At 40.3% G+C, this 15,850-nt stretch overlaps 1 protein-coding gene across 1 annotated transcript in view; it reads right to left on the reverse strand.

Annotated features, from left to right (window-relative positions):
• Positions 1–15,850, reverse strand: part of ANKH (ANKH inorganic pyrophosphate transport regulator) — a 98,831-nt gene that overhangs the window by 19,982 nt on the left and 62,999 nt on the right. Inside the window, exons 3-8 of the mRNA XM_027681697.1 lie at positions 14,645–14,763; positions 13,447–13,530; positions 11,660–11,830; positions 10,935–11,069; positions 7,858–7,950; positions 4,216–4,311 (exon numbers count right to left, since the gene is read on the reverse strand). Coding sequence (XP_027537498.1) covers positions 4,216–4,311; positions 7,858–7,950; positions 10,935–11,069; positions 11,660–11,830; positions 13,447–13,530; positions 14,645–14,763 — 698 coding nt within the window. The remainder of the gene's footprint in view (positions 1–4,215; positions 4,312–7,857; positions 7,951–10,934; positions 11,070–11,659; positions 11,831–13,446; positions 13,531–14,644; positions 14,764–15,850) is intronic.

Consider the following 15,850-nt stretch of genomic DNA (forward strand, 5'->3'; position numbering starts at 1 on the left):
GGCTTTCAACTCAGGGCACACAACTTCACCAACCTGCACAGGGTTTGCACACAGACGTGTGCATGAGGGGATGGCTGTGACCACAGAGAGTAGGCTGCAGCGGGTGCAGAGAAGAAGCTTGAGCCTTCAAAAAGGAGACCTCTATTACTTCCATATAGCAGGGACTAACAAGTGACATGAAATCAGCCTGAAAAGCCTTGCAGTTTAGAGGCAGGTGACCAAATACTAATCCTGTGGCTGCCAGCAGCTAACATTAGCGGAGGAAGAGGATCTGAACTGACTGCAACTTCTGTGTCATCACATAAGACTTAAATAAGAGCTCAGCTGGGAAATGGAGAGAGAAAGGTAATTTCGCAGTATCTGTGCTGCACCACAGGCTGCCTTGGAAAACCCCTGAATTCTGCACCATGGTGTCCGAGCTCAGAGACACTACCACTAATCTAAGAAAAACCCTTGCTAAGGCACAGCCTGTTTGCTATTACTCCTGCTGGGTATGGTAGGGTTCCTTCGAGTAGCTTGCTCCTTGCACAGCCTGACCATCTACACACAGTTCATGAGTAAGGGAGTGCTCCCCCTGACAGAGCAAACCTTTGCTGCAATGGAGAAATGCAGTAATTTAGCACCCAGACAAATTATTTTGGGATTTCTGCACTGGACTGAGGCTGACACATCCCACAGCCAAAGGGATGTGTGCTACAAATGCACCACTTTCCTCTCACGAGTCTGTGTCTTCACATAGTTTACAACTGTGCAACATTATCAGGGCTGATCTGTAGGGTCATCTAAACAGGTCTAGCATTGAACCAAAATCTTTAGTTCTTCAACTAAACATTCTTCAACAAGCCTGATCCACAATGGCAGCAACACTGGCATTTGGAGCAGTATCTCTACTTACACAAGGAAAGAAGCATTTTTCCCATAGTGCCAATATCAGTGAAGTAACATATAATGGCAAACAGCACTATGCACACTCTTTAAGCTGCAAGTAAATTACCAAGCATGCCTTATTTTCTAAAATCAGAACAGTCCATTAACTATAGAGGGCAAAATTCTACAGCTGACTCCCTTCTGTCTGCTATACAAATTTTACATTCAGTTACACAGTCACAAAACAGGGTTGTTGGAAGGAATCACTGCTTACCTACAACCAAAACCACATCAATATGAGTAATCACATCAGCTGTCTTAAATGTTGGGGGTCTAATGGCTTCTACTTATAGCCTTTAAATAAAACAGCTTGTCTACATAATTTTCACTCAGCAATACAACTAATTCCCATTTTTTGAAGAAGCAGCTTTAATACCCCCCTGATGCTTAAAATCCATGAGACAATACTTATGATCATACTTCACAGAACACATCTGCATGCTGCCCAGTTACCCTGGGAAGGCACAAGTGTAGCCTTTCAGATCCCATGGAGATTGAAACAAACCACAAAGTTATGTTTCTTAACAAAAATATGTATTTTTTTCTACTCTGACCCAACAGTGTCACCATCAACAACGGTGAAAAAGTGCTTTCTGTTGCAGCAGTAGGTTTGCAGGCATGACTGGTCTGTGGAAGGAGGTAGAACATTTTTTTTTTCTGCCAATTCTATGAAAAAAGTATGTCTTTAGTGATCGGAAGGTTTCTGAGGGTTTTACATTGGGAAGATACTTCCCTGCATGTTTGCTGCTTGTACATAAAGCTTCACTGTTATTTTTTTCCAGTGGTTAATGGACTTCCTTTACATCTTCTGGAATCCTTCTATAGATCATCCCCTGGAAAATGTATTCACATGACATGTCTAAGTACTTGATTTGGTTTGTGTTATCAGTCTGGGAGCTTGTTCCCCACTTTCTCTCTGATTTGAAAGAACAAGATGTCAAGCCACTAGTCTGACTGCCCTTGGTTGAAGTAGAGCCCCTGAATAAAAACACAGCTATCACCGATGGCCATGGGAGCTCACCTGGCAACAACAGAGGCAAATTTGAAGTCTAGTTCCTTAGAACCTGTGGCACATACTAACTTCAGTCATACCAACACCTACTGAGTTTGTGTGCTGAAGCATTTGCAGGCTCAGGCCTTTGAATCAAACTGAATCTTTAGAGCTCATGTGTCTATTTTTCCCTTCTGTCTGTTGACAAGCAATCCTAAGAATCTGTCACTAGCAGGTAAAAATAGAAACAGGACAGGAAAAGCTATGGACCTCAAAAGTGTTTCTGGAATTTCAGTGTGGATAAATCTCTCATGATGAGCTTATGAAAGAACTGCCCTTGAAAGTACTGTGGAGAACTTTCGGGAAAAAAAATCCCATAAAGACACAAACCAAAAGCTTACTGCAGTAATTAAAAATTACTCTGCAGAGGATGGTGATGGTAATGTGAAAAGCTTGTGATCTATCAGAACTCGAGCAAACTGATAAATACCATGAGGGATTAAGAATATTGTCAGTTCAGAGAAATCTCTGAGATTTAAATAGTATTCTCAGAACAATTTATAACAAGGAAAGCTTTGCCCTTTGTGGGTCTGTAACAGCACTGACAGACTTCAAGGAAGGCTCCAACTGTAGAGAACATAAACTTGGCTTGGCACAGGACACAAGAGAAAAACTTGTCTTCAGAGAATGGCCAATTCAGTGGCAACAAACATCTGTCATTGTTTCATGGCATAGGAAATACAAGTTAGAGCAAGAGCTGTTGGTCTCTAAGTCACATGAAGAGTTCAAGCTTAAGGAAATTAAAAGACAGAAGAGATGTCACACTGGCTCATGCAGTTCTGTCTTTAATGGTGGCCAGTTGTAGCTGTTTAGGGAAAAAGTATAGGAAACAAAGAGCAGAAGAAATATAATTCAGCTACAGATGAATTGAGTAACTTCATTTTCAACTGTGAAATAAGACACAGAGTACTATATTCCACATTCCCAGGTTGTGGCAAGGGAGTGGGTTGCAAATACTTCAGGCTTGTGTACTGTAAGGTTGCCTTTGACATAAATTAGTTTCTCTTCACACATAAGCCACGTGCAACTCAGTCAAAAAGGTTCTACACTAAAATGAAAAGGAGAGAGAAATTCTGCCATCACTCCGTTACTCAACAGTAAATATATGAATGTAGGGAGAAGGGAGTTACAAAGCAGCCAGCTACCCCATGGAAATATGGAACTCTGGGGATAAAGAGAAAACCTGTTTGGGATATGAACAAATTCAATCGTAGGACTCTGAGCATTGGATCCTAAAACAATTGCTGCATTTCCCAACTACTTTTCTAGTGTTACAAAGTACTTTTTCTGTGAAAAATCTGTTTTCTAGGTTCTCCTTTGTTTTTGTTCTGCTACTGCAGGTACTGAGGAGAGACGATGTCATGGCCCCAAGAGCTAATATAAATCCATCCTATCTAGAGAAATAGACATTGGATTTACCCTGGTCATCTGCTCCATTATTTGCTATGATCCCCACCAGCTCTAAGAGTTTTCTTCCAAAATTGTTTGTTTGTTGCTAAGAAGACTTGTCCAGAAACAGTGTTCTTGGAGAAGATGCACTGTATGTATGTGTGCAAGCTGGTAGTTTTGGAACACTGTAGGTTCAGCAAAATTTCTCCCTGAATGTCATCCCCATGCACTGCTTCCCAGTGTGAACAAGGCTTTAGATCCTTCCATCAGTGTCAGCACCATCTATGAGACTGCCCTTTTTACTTAATTTTGAGAGCAAACAGAATCAACACCCATGGAAGTACCACCACATGAAAAAACAGTGCCATGAGAGGCAGCATGGAAAAGCTCCTGCAGGTTCAACCTGTGCTGCCCTTCCTACCATTCACAGTAAATGAAGGACACCCAGGGATAGGCTGCCATCCCACTGCATGTGACACAAATGCATTCTTTTGTTTTCCTGACATGCTAGTTACCAGAACTTTTGTTCATTTAAAGAAATAAAACCAAAAGAGATGAAAAGAAAAGCAGATCTCTGATATCTTCTTGCACGTGGAGGTTGATTTGAAATGAAAAGTAGTGAAAATAAAGTAAGTCCAGCCTTTTAGATATCTGGCGTGAATTAATGACAGCTGATTTTCTCAGTACTCCAATACTATGACCACACTCACTTGTCCAGATAAAAGCAACAGATCCTCACAAGAAAAGACAACTCACCTTTCTTGAACTGCTAGTGCTTTTAGCATTAGGTAGAGGAGTCAGTTTTCTGGTTGAGATGAAAATCAGAGAGTTGAACAAAGGTTTCTTACCGTTAAGGACAAAGCCATGCAAACGAAAGTGAACTTCTTGATATGTGTTGCTGTGACGATGCTGTTCGTGTTCACCAATTTATTGCTGGGGTTATTCTAGGGTAAGAGAAAGAGATAGTGAGCATTAGCTTGGCTCCAGACTACCGGGAGGCTGACAGCACCAGGGTCATGTGCTGGACCTGACTGTCTGTGCCTGTCCGTGTCTGACTTTGCTTGTTTGCTTTATAACCTAGAGCTTTCTGAGTACTTTGTACTACTACAGAACATTTTCCGCTTAAACTGACACCAACTGCTGTTATAGTCACTGAAGGGCTGTAATCTCCCTATTTTTCTAAAGAATAAGTCCTATTTAATAAATTCAGCTTTAAAAAGGGATGATAGCTCTTTCTAAGGAAACTCCACATGCTTTTTTTTAACCTTAGTGTGAAGTTTGTAGCATGTTTTTTTAGGAAAAACAAGATTTCATTCCCTTTCACCACAAATTGGTACCAAATCACCAATGCAAGCATCCTTACTGATCCAATTAGACAAGTAGGTAATATAAACAAAGCTCCTGGAACAGTCAGCTCCGTTAATGCAGTTTAATGAACAGAACATAATTAGGACTATTAGATGTTCCACCTTGAACACGGGCTCTGTAATCACATGGCAGCGAAGTTTTATTTAAAACAACAACAGCCTTCTTCCAAATATCTAATGTAGCAAATGAAGCTGAAGATTTAAAATTGCCCTTGGGGAACACATAAAAACAATCTAAATGGTCTGTGAAAGAAGAGGATGGGATATCAAAGCGGGGCACTATTAGGAGCCCTGTAGCAAGAGGCTGTTGGGTCATCTATTGCATTTACCCTGGGGCTGTTTGAGATACACAAGTTTGTGCACCCGCTGATAAAACCTGTACCATGAGACATAGTACTACATTTATACATCCTTGATGCAACTCAGGTAGAACAGCAGCATCTGTCACATGGTCAGCCTCCTTTACTGAAGTTACTCATAAGAGAAATAGAATCGTTGCAAACACGTCTTGGGAGGTGACAAACCAAACGTAAGCTCTGTGATTTCACACACATTCAAGTTGTTGATGGAATTTTGCAATTTAAGGCTTTTGTTCTGATCAGTGCAGCAACTGCACCTAGACAGCCCCACACTCCTGCCTAAATACCTGCTTGGAAGTCTGGGCTAGGCAGCCCAGACCCTGAAGCAGGAAGCCGCTCCCAAAGGTGACCTTTTTTGAGAATAGGTTAGGAAAACTCTCTGTAAACACTTTTTCACTCATCTATTCCTATTAATTGTGTTTCTGAAGAAATACTTTGCTATGGTTAGTTTTTATATATGTGAAGATAGGCCTTGCTTACATCACTTACTAGGGTTTAAAGGAACTTTTTGCCGAATGGCTTAACTTTCTAACAAGGCTAAAATGACAAAGAGGGAGGAAAAAAAAAACAAATCAAACCATCCAAAAGGAATGGTAAGAAAAGTTGTCATTCATTCCTACCTCATCGCTGCTATCTCTGCCTTTGTCCTACTCCACCCTTTGCTCTAACTCTTGACCATATACTCTTTCTTCCTAACTCTTGTATCCTACTTAGTTCTCAGAACAAAACACTATGCAGATCCCAGAGCAAAAAGAATATCCATTCCCATCTAGTAATCAGATAAATAGCATTTGCAAGTCTTCTCACAGTTGCTCTGAGTCAGGTTGCATAGTCCATTAAGAGTAATGGCATTATCACCACATAAACCAGCATACAGAGTAGAGAACTAGTATATCAGTAGTAACCCTTAGTCTGAATCTAACTACTAGGCCATGAGGTTGCTCTGGACACAGTCTCATAAAAGACTGAACTAGGACTCTGCATCTCTCTTAAAAATGTGAAGAGAGGTAATCATTTCCCTGTGAAGACAATCATCTGGCTTCTCAAGTAGAGCCACTGAAGAGGGGCATACTATCAGGATCCAAATCCCATCAGTCAGTGTGCTTCTGATGGCAATCAGCATTGCCAACTTTCCGAGTAATTGACAAAAGAAAATGGGAGTTTGAATGCATACACACTCTTTTGGCATCTGAAAATCACAATGAAGGCTTTACAGGGTCCAGAAATAAAAAGTGTTTCTATCCAGACTCTTCTGAGAAAGCCTTAGCTTAAGGAAAAAAAGCTTTTGAAAAGCACGGTGACACACAGAATATGTGGGACTGAGGGAAAAGTAATTCTCACAGCAATCTAAAAAAACCCCAAACCACTGTGGGTTTCAGGTTTCATATTTATTATCTGAAATGTATGGTGGAGGTATTTACACACGCAGTTGCAAGGATATATACTGCTGCTACCTCACTTTGCACATTTTATTCCAAATTGCTCTTAAAACATGGAACTAAAATTCCCATTAGTTTTTCAGCAATTAGATGAACTATAGCCATCTGTACCCTACCCTAGCATTTTCTTCCTCACATTGTTCCCCAAGAGCCCTATGAGCAACCTTTAAACTGAAATAAATGAATTGACAAATCATAGTCTAATCCTGTCACCACTACAGTTGTCAGCACATCTTCCACCAGCTAAATGAGAACTGAATTTAGGAGTCTTAATTGCTGTTACTATAGCTTGGTAATAGTGCATTTGATTGTGGCTCGGATCAAATGAGGTTAGCAGCCCCTGAGTTTCCTGTCCCAAACTATTTTTATCTTGAAGTTTATTGGGTTTGCATCTGCAGTTCCTTTTCAGCAGCATGACCTCTGAGAAAGCGTGCATGCGGTATTTTATCTGACAGGTCAATTTAGCTGTATAGAGGCAGGTTAGGAGGTTATGACAGATTTGACTTTGTTTTGGTTTTGAATTTTCCTTGGAAATACAGTGGATGATATCAAACAGGGCTTGCTCCAGTTAAACACATCAGAGCAAGCAAGCATATTTTTCATGAGTATTTGGAACCAGAAAGTTCAATTACTAATTGGTAAATAAAGGAAAAAAGAGGATCTGGCATTCGAATTCTAGAGTCACAGGACAGGACTATTCTTCACGCAACATATGGACTAGTGAGTACCAGTCCTTAATCAGAGGAAAAAAAAAGAGACTAAACAAAATTAATTTTTGTTATATATTTACTCTGCGCTCAGTTCCAGAAGCAGTCCTTGCATTCTTACAAAATTACATCACATACCAACAAAAATCTTCATAGCCTTGGTCAGCTAAACCAGTGCAACTAAAAGAATGTATGTTATCTCTGTTACTGTCAGTCTATGAAACACCCTTTGCTAAACATTAACATAAGCAAATGAACCCAAACCCACTTAAGAGATACCACAAAATACGGGAGCAGCGATGTGAGCTTGCTCACTCACTGATGTCACTTTGGGAAAAATAACTTCATTACCTAAGTAGCTACATCATAGTGAGGACTTTTTTTAATCCTTAAAAATACAGCACCTATCTGTTCAAAAGGCAGCTTAATACCTTGTAACACAGAGCTAAGGTTAAAATCATAAATCAGACAACAGCTTGAAGCCACCCAAAGCCAATTAATTTTAACAAGGATTTTAAAAAAACCCATCAGTGGAACAGCAAACAGAGAGAACAAGGAGGACCACACATGCAAAACCACACAAAAGGTATTTATCACACCCCTAACAGGGACACTCACCTTGTCAAAAGCAGGGTACACTGCTCTGATCTCTGTCAGCCAGCCATATGGCATGTGTCCCACAGGATATGTAGCTGTCAGAATTGCCACTGCCTACAAATGGAGACAGAGAGACATGAACTTCAAATCTTCAAACACAACAGTTAAACTAACATACAATGACATTTTCCACCAATATCACCACATTGACCTTGACACAATGAGAAACCAGAGAAGCAACTGAAAGCTCTTTGTTTCAGGAAGGCCATCAGAATGGCCACCATTTGGCCTGGCACTTTAAGCTTATGAAATCTTTTGTGCCACAAAGCTATATAAGTTTTGTCATTTCACCATCACTCTGGTGCTTTGGGATAACAGTTAACTTGAGCTGTGGTGCACCCCTCAGCCAGACAAACAGCTCCTCACACATTGCTCCTGAGTGATTTTACTTACAGGTAGCTGAGTAGCAGAATGCCTTACAGCTCATGGTAGCTTTGGATCATATTGCATAATTTTAATTTATATACATTTTATTTGGTATTCTTATGTATAAAACAGCTTTAAGCAAAACAGAGAGATGACAAATCAGTGGGCCTCAGTGGCTGACTGACATCAATCTGACTACACTGGGGCAGGAGGCACTTACGAGACAAAAAACTCCACCTCTCCCAGTGAACAACAAATAAAAATAATTCCAGATGAATATTTTCATCTTGAGAAACAACTGTCTGCCTGAAATTTAAAACTACACCCTTTTACACTTTCACAAGTACAGTCCAAGAGGTGCATAAAAGACAAGCTCCCCTACATAGTAATGTATGAAAGATTTTGGTGATGTTTCTGATTGCTGAAGAAAAAGTCTAAATATATGTACTTCATGTCTTTGATGTAGAAAGGGTGCTTCAGAGCTCTTCGTGAGGCTGCTTGTAAATCTACTGTCACTCCAAGTTTTCTAGTACTCAGAGCTAAAGGATGCATCTGTACTGAGAACTGCATGACTATCTCAATTCTTAGAAATCAAAGTGCTTGACTGCCTTTTGACTGCAGGTTCAGATCTGCTACCATCCACCTAAATTCTTATTCATTTTACATCTGGTAATGGTAGCTTCAGGAAAGACCTTTTTAACTACTGCTGTCTCTGTTTCAGTGCTAAACTTTTGATGTACATTTTCTTGGTTATCTGAGCCCGATTTCCCATTATAAATGTAACTTCTGTCTTTGCTTGGTTAAAAGAACTATGCCAGCAAATGACCATGTAGCAAGCTAATTTGTTTCCTGTGCTGTTTAAAAAGAAGGGGAAACATAGTGATATCCACAGAGAGGAAGAAAGTGGGATAGATCCTTCCCTGCTAATAATAGCTTTAATAATGTTTAATGTACCTTGAAAAAGTAATTGGTTCAAATAAAACAAACTGGAATTTTAAGACAGTACCCTTTTTAATTGCACACCTTCCCATTATTGTATTTTTAGCAGAATTTCCATCTGAAATGAAACCTAACTAGGTTAAATCAAACAAGGAATATAAAAGATATTTTGCTTATTTTCATCATGAAGTCCTAAAAGACTGTAAAGACACAGTACCTGTAAAGAAAACAGTATTTCACTACCACATTTTGTATGCTAGATTCCACTTGGATTAAAATATTTAAGTTTTTAGCAGTGATTTTTTCCCAGTATTTTTCCTCAGTTGGTGTGATCTCAAAATATATGCATGTAAGCTTTTCTAAATGCCTAGAATCTGTATTTGACAGGTGAAAAAGACCTCCATCAAATCCAACACCAAAGAAGTAGCCCAATAACCATAACTGTGCTGGCAGTCCAAACAAAAGCAGTGGGAGTTGGACAATGCAAGAGGATTGCGGTCCTCATGAATGTGTTACAGCCTGGTCCTTCATGGGGACATCCTGCCCACACTGAAAGTTGCTGATATTATTGAACAGGGGACCTATAAAACCGTGGATACTGATGCTCCAGACACTGATGTTATCTGTATTTCCAGAACCTCCCTTTTCAGAGGCAATTATTCAGAGAAAGTTGAAATGTGACCATTACTGTTAATGTAAAACTGCCAGCAAACCACCAGCTATGACAAATAATTGGAGTCATCCTAATAGCAACAAAATGTAACTGGCTAGCCATGAAATGTGATGCACCTGAAATCAAAAGTCACCAAGAAATGCTAACCCACTTTGGCTCCCCTTGTACCAAAGCTGATATTAATGCATAGAATGATCCCTGATTTACATATGTAAAAGCGTGAAGTTTCCTAAGTTCTCTCCACAGCTGTTCATTTGCAGTCTCTGGCAACTCCTTAGAGTGAAATACACAGTATCACATATGACAAATTAGCAATAGCTCTCTGAATTTTCCTTTCCATTTAGTATCTTAGAGCTTTGCTTTTCCTGTAGAAAAAAAAACATGAGAGATTTGTTAATAACTACGTGCATCTAGACATCCTCCCACTGCAACTGGCAGCAAAGGTCCCCTAGACTTCTTAAGAGAATAGGTCAGCTCATGGTGAGTACTGGTGAAGGCTCTATGTTACAATCAGAAGTCTGGCTCCCAACAGGTTTATGAGACTTATTGGAGTAATCTGAAATTCCTCAAGAAAAAGAAAAATAGGGTGAATTTCACACCCCAACCAGGAGACAGATTTTTTTTAAATGCTTTCTTATGCCTCTACACTGCTCTGTGTGATGCACTGACTGCTAACAGTAGTTTCACATCAGTTTGCATAGCCATAAAATACACATGACAGGTAAGAGCAGAACATGGGACTACTGATGACTGTCCTAAAACCTCTGGGATACGAATGCTCCGGGGGATATATACCTTATATGTAGAGCATGAAAACTTGGGACACAGGCACTGTTCAGTGACAAAATTCTACAGGTCTTGTTGAGGGTGAGGTCCCACTAGACCTGGCAGAAAGACTCATGGTAAGAGTCCAAGCAGTTTTCTTTTCAAGCATAAAAAGAGCACTAAACAGAAATGTACTTAAGACAATCTTCTCTTGTCAGCATGGCTGAGAAGAGAAACACAGATCTAATACCATGTTAATGATCATTTGCAGTATGCAGAGCACTGACTTTCTTACCTCTGTGGCTGCAGAACTGCCACCTAGGTCGCGGGAGACAAAAAGGTTGACAATGGGCCTACTTATTCGCTGAGTTGCCAAAATTAATGCCAAAGGCCACCAGAAACTCAGCATCTTCCTTATCGTAGCTTCTCCCTGCAAGACAGAGTAAAAAAAATAAAGTGTGTTTGGAAAAAAACACATAGCACAGGACCAAAAGCACAGAAAAAGGTTTTTTGCTTTTCCCACCCATTGTCAGTTTGGTACATTCATTTCAGTAATTTTCAACATGAAGAGCCTAAAATATTATCACTCATGTTATTAATACTGATTCCAAAGAAGATGTGTCATGGATCCCAATAAATAATGCATAAGGTATCTATCTGCATAATTTGTTCTGACTGCCAGACAAAGCTACATGAAAATCAACAAGACATTTGAGGAAAAAGAGAAATTTTGAGATCTTCTTCCATGTGAACTAAGGTGATCACTTAGTTCATGCTGTGCTGTCTTACAACTCAGTACAGAGGTGGTCAGTAGACAGTACATCCATACCGTGGAAGGCACTGTCTCATGTGCACTGTTGCCAGAATAGTTTCTACCATGCCTCTTTAAGTGAGAATGCTTTTCCTGCAGGACAGAGAGAAGGCCCTTTGTGCACAGTAGTTTAATAGAGTATTATAACACAACCCCCCCCCCAAGGTCAAAATTATTGAGTTTGAAAAAGCACAAGTATTAAGACATACCCCCATTTCAGGCCCACTCCTGTCAGGAATAGCATCATGTATGTTCCTGTAGTATCCGAGGCATAACGTGGTACATCGCACAAGTGCTCCCATGTATAACGACAAGATTGGGATCAAGAGAGGCTCCCTGCACTCCAAGTGACTGTGAAGCAAAATGGCTACAAAAACAACCTGCAGAGCAAACAAATAAATTATTAATAATTTGTCTGTGTGTTTCTTTAGGGCCAACATATCTCCCGTCTTGATTCCTAGCTAGTCCACCTGAACCAACAACCATGCATGACTACAGTATCTATCTGATTTCGAGTTTATGGTATTAAAAGGGGGATGAGGATCCCCCAGCATTTGGTCATACACATGAGAAGAACAAGAGTTAACTTCATACTCTATTGAACAGTACTTGAAGGTTGGGCAGGTGTCAAACTACGAGCCATAAATAGCAGAAGGGTAGCATGAAAGTCTGGCAAGGTCTGACAGCAAGCATGTGGCTGAGTGTTACTCTTTCCAGGAGAATGTGCTATTCTGATAGACACTGAGGCTGAAGACATGCTTCTACAGTCAGTTTTTAAGCCCTACTATTTTATTTTTTTTTTGTTAGGGGGAGGCTACTGGCAATTAAAAAGTCAGATGTTTTAACGCATTCACTTCAGCATTTAGGAGAAGGAAGTCTTATGTCAACCTAATTTTCTACTTTTTTGAATTAAATTTCAGTATTTCATTATTTGCTCTTCAGCTGAGTGCCACATTGATGTAAATGCAATGGAAACTTTTGGGCTAATGAACACCTCATAAGACAGCCACTTAAGACTAAGTGTTCAATCCATAAAATGCAAAGGAATTGATTAATATGATATTATTCTCTTTGTTAAGTACAGAGTGCTTACATGCCTGCTAAATTCCAAATGATTTTGGATGGGGAGCACAACTGGAAAGCCAACTGTGTTTGGTGCTGTGAAGAGCAGAATACCTGCTAGGACATGCTGGCATTCGATTGAATCACAAGAAATACAACACACATTGTTCAGGCGCAGGTTCTCTCCTTCCTGGTTAGAGCTCAAGAAGTAGTTAAATAAAAACACACTCTGCAAATATTTCTGAGGCAGGCCACAGGGCTTATGAAGGTTTGCAAAACTGCTCTTTTGAAAACTACAAAAACATTGTTTTTCAGAAAACAGAAGCAAAGTCAGTCACGAAGAGTGTGCATATGAAGCTATCCAAGGAGAACTGGCTACTGCCTGCACACCTATTGCCTGTGTAGAGAACTGATGTAGCTGTAGAGAGTTCTGGGGTAGGGACAGTCTCAACTTTTTGTCTTCTGGACTTGCTCTTGCTCTGTGTAATATTTTGCTGAGAGAAGATGACAGGTGTCTTACACTTCACAACCCTGGGCACCCCACTCACCAATCGCTGTGGAAAGGGCATGGCCAAAATAAGAATTTGTTTCCATATTTAGCTGTGTATGACCTGACATGCACCTAAGGCCAACAAACTTTGTAGATCACATCAGAACAAGAGCAGACCATGAGGGTTAAAGTAATTTACAGTAATTGGTATTATCTTCAGGGATTTAGTGCAGTACTGTAGTGCGGCAGACCTGTCAAACATAAGTAGCCACTGACTGATGGAGAAACAGCCACAGAATAGTACAAAAGATTACTTCTTCTGGTATCTTGCTCACAGAGGAGAGAGAAGTCACAGAGAAACTATCTGTACAAGAGAGTTCCTGGTTAGGAAAGCATCTGGTCCATAATACAAGGGGAACAGTGACTTCTAGGAGGAGCCTTTACCTGAGCTATGACATCTGAGATGGAGGCACATCCCACCAGGAAACTGTACTTGTGTTTCAGCAGAATCCCAGCATGGGTCCATGCCTGAAAAAAGCCAGAGAAAAGTTTGGGAACTGAATATGATGTTGTGAATGATTTCAAGTCCCAGAATACTATTTTCTGGTTGTTACATTGTACACAAACAACCTGCAAAGCTCTTTTCCACCAGCAGTACCTGGTCTGAACCTGTGCAAACGTTAAGCCATTAATGCAGAGAAAGCACTGTTGCATTCAGTTCATCATTGCCAGGGCTGACAGGGAGAATGGGAAAAATTTTATAGACTGTATAGAAATTTCTGAGTGAACTAATAAGAAACCACCCCTTCATAAATGAGATGCTGCATAGGATGGATTATCATAATAAATAATCCAATGTATTCTCATTCACCAGCTGGATGCACCTCTTAACTGTAATATTCATTGGTCCACTGAGTTATACTGTGTCCTGCCTGGAAGAGAAAATTTAACGATCCAACTTATTTTTATTGTCAGCTACTGTTTCAAGCAGATAAAGTGGTAGAGAAAGTGGTGGAGGCATTGCCATGAGGTTCTCCTTTACCAGTTTTACACAGCAGAAGCATTAAAGGGAGGTGCCATGTTTTTATGTTGGCAGGCCATGAGCAGTAAGCCTAGTGATCTAGGAAGCAGCAGTGCACCCCATGTGGCTCTCTTGCACAATCATTTGAGATATACTGAACTTAGCTGTGCTTGCAAAAACGGATGGTAAGGAAATATCTTTCCAACAAATTTGTTTTGAGAAGATATTGACCTTATTCATTACAAGCTCTGCAAGGGATCTGGGAATGCATGGCAAATCTAAATCTTCCACTACTAATGGGAACGAGAAGTCTCATACAGAAAACCAGTGTAGCTCATCACAAGATAACCAGTGCTTTCCAACATGCACGTACAGTAGCTCTGACAAGGCAGCTGAGGTTTTTGACATCTGTCATGACCTCTGGATGTTTAAAGTCCACCCAAATGGTTTTTCCATGTTGCAGGAGATGATGAGTTCAGGTATATCCAGAGTTATGGCTTGAAAAGGACATATCTTGTTTCTGCACACCTTCAGTTTCCCATCAGGTAACAGACTTTGTGAACTAAGGCCATAAAAAATGTTACATTAATATTAAAATTCAGTTCTGAATCAGGCACTCACCATGGCATCCATAAAAGGGAAGGCAGCAAGATAAAGGAAGGCCCTCCGAGTTTTACTTCCCACTGATTCATCCACATGGTGCAGCTTATTAATAATATAATACCCCAAATCGCTATATGCTGTAGAGACACAAGAATACGAATGAAAAATAAAGATTACATATGAGCTCTGGGTGAGATATGCAGAAGTACCTGAAGGACTGTGATGCCTTGGAGCTCAGACACCCATCCACTTAGCAAACAGCTGCAAGGGCTTCAGCTTTCACCAGCTGCTGTTTATGACTAAGAAGTGCCCTCATGGTTCTTTTTAAAGTAACCTTTGGCAGAGGAGCAATAACAAATGACTGGTTTGGAAGATGGGTATAGTAAGTGCCACATCTGTTCGCTAAACGAACACACTGGTACTCCAGAAAATCTACTGCTCCTTCATTAAATCAAGGCTCTTTGTTAGAAAAGCTGTTTTCACCAGGCATTGTGTATTTCATGAGATATAGTGCCTTACAAACGCTGAAACCATCTATTATCACTGCATTCTCTTGACACTACCTGTAAACCTGCCCAAAGCTGTAAAAGGATACTATGATTTGTGAAAGCATGCAACAAATCACACTCATTATGCCTCTCCTTTACTCTGTCTAATGACCACCTCTGCTGGGACCTGTCAGGGCACTGTGTGCTTTGCTGTCCAGTCCCTAGGCAGCCTTGACCAGCCTTAGTTTCTTTCCTTATCGACAGCCAACACCTCAGGAGCCATGAGCCAGAAAAGGGCATCTCTGGAAATCAGGGAGTTCCCACTTCTGATTGCCAGTATATTATTTCGCTGTCCTATTTCAAACCAAGACAAAAACTTTTAGTGTTGGGCAACACACCTCTTTCAAGGTCTTTCTTTCCAAGGTATTGGGTTGAAGATAGCACAGATGAAGGGACTTGCCACACAGCTCTCTAAAGAACTGTTTACAGTTCCGTCAGCATCCATGTTATCCAGCTGTTTTAATAACCTCCAAGTCCTCCCCATAGCAAGGAATAATGAAGAGCTAGCTGTGACTGGAGTCTCTCAACTATACAGACATATATAATATGCAGATTAAATAATCCAAATAGTTTTTAACCTTTTATAGACTATGTTCTAGACCTGCATATCATTACTTAATTTCCCTATACACTTGTAATAGCTGTTAAAAGAATGATTTGGCTGTAAAGTCAACCT

Source organism: Neopelma chrysocephalum, unplaced genomic scaffold (assembly GCF_003984885.1).
Source record: "Neopelma chrysocephalum unplaced genomic scaffold, ASM398488v2 Primary Assembly neopelma1_22b, whole genome shotgun sequence".
Lineage (NCBI taxonomy): Eukaryota > Metazoa > Chordata > Aves > Passeriformes > Pipridae > Neopelma > Neopelma chrysocephalum.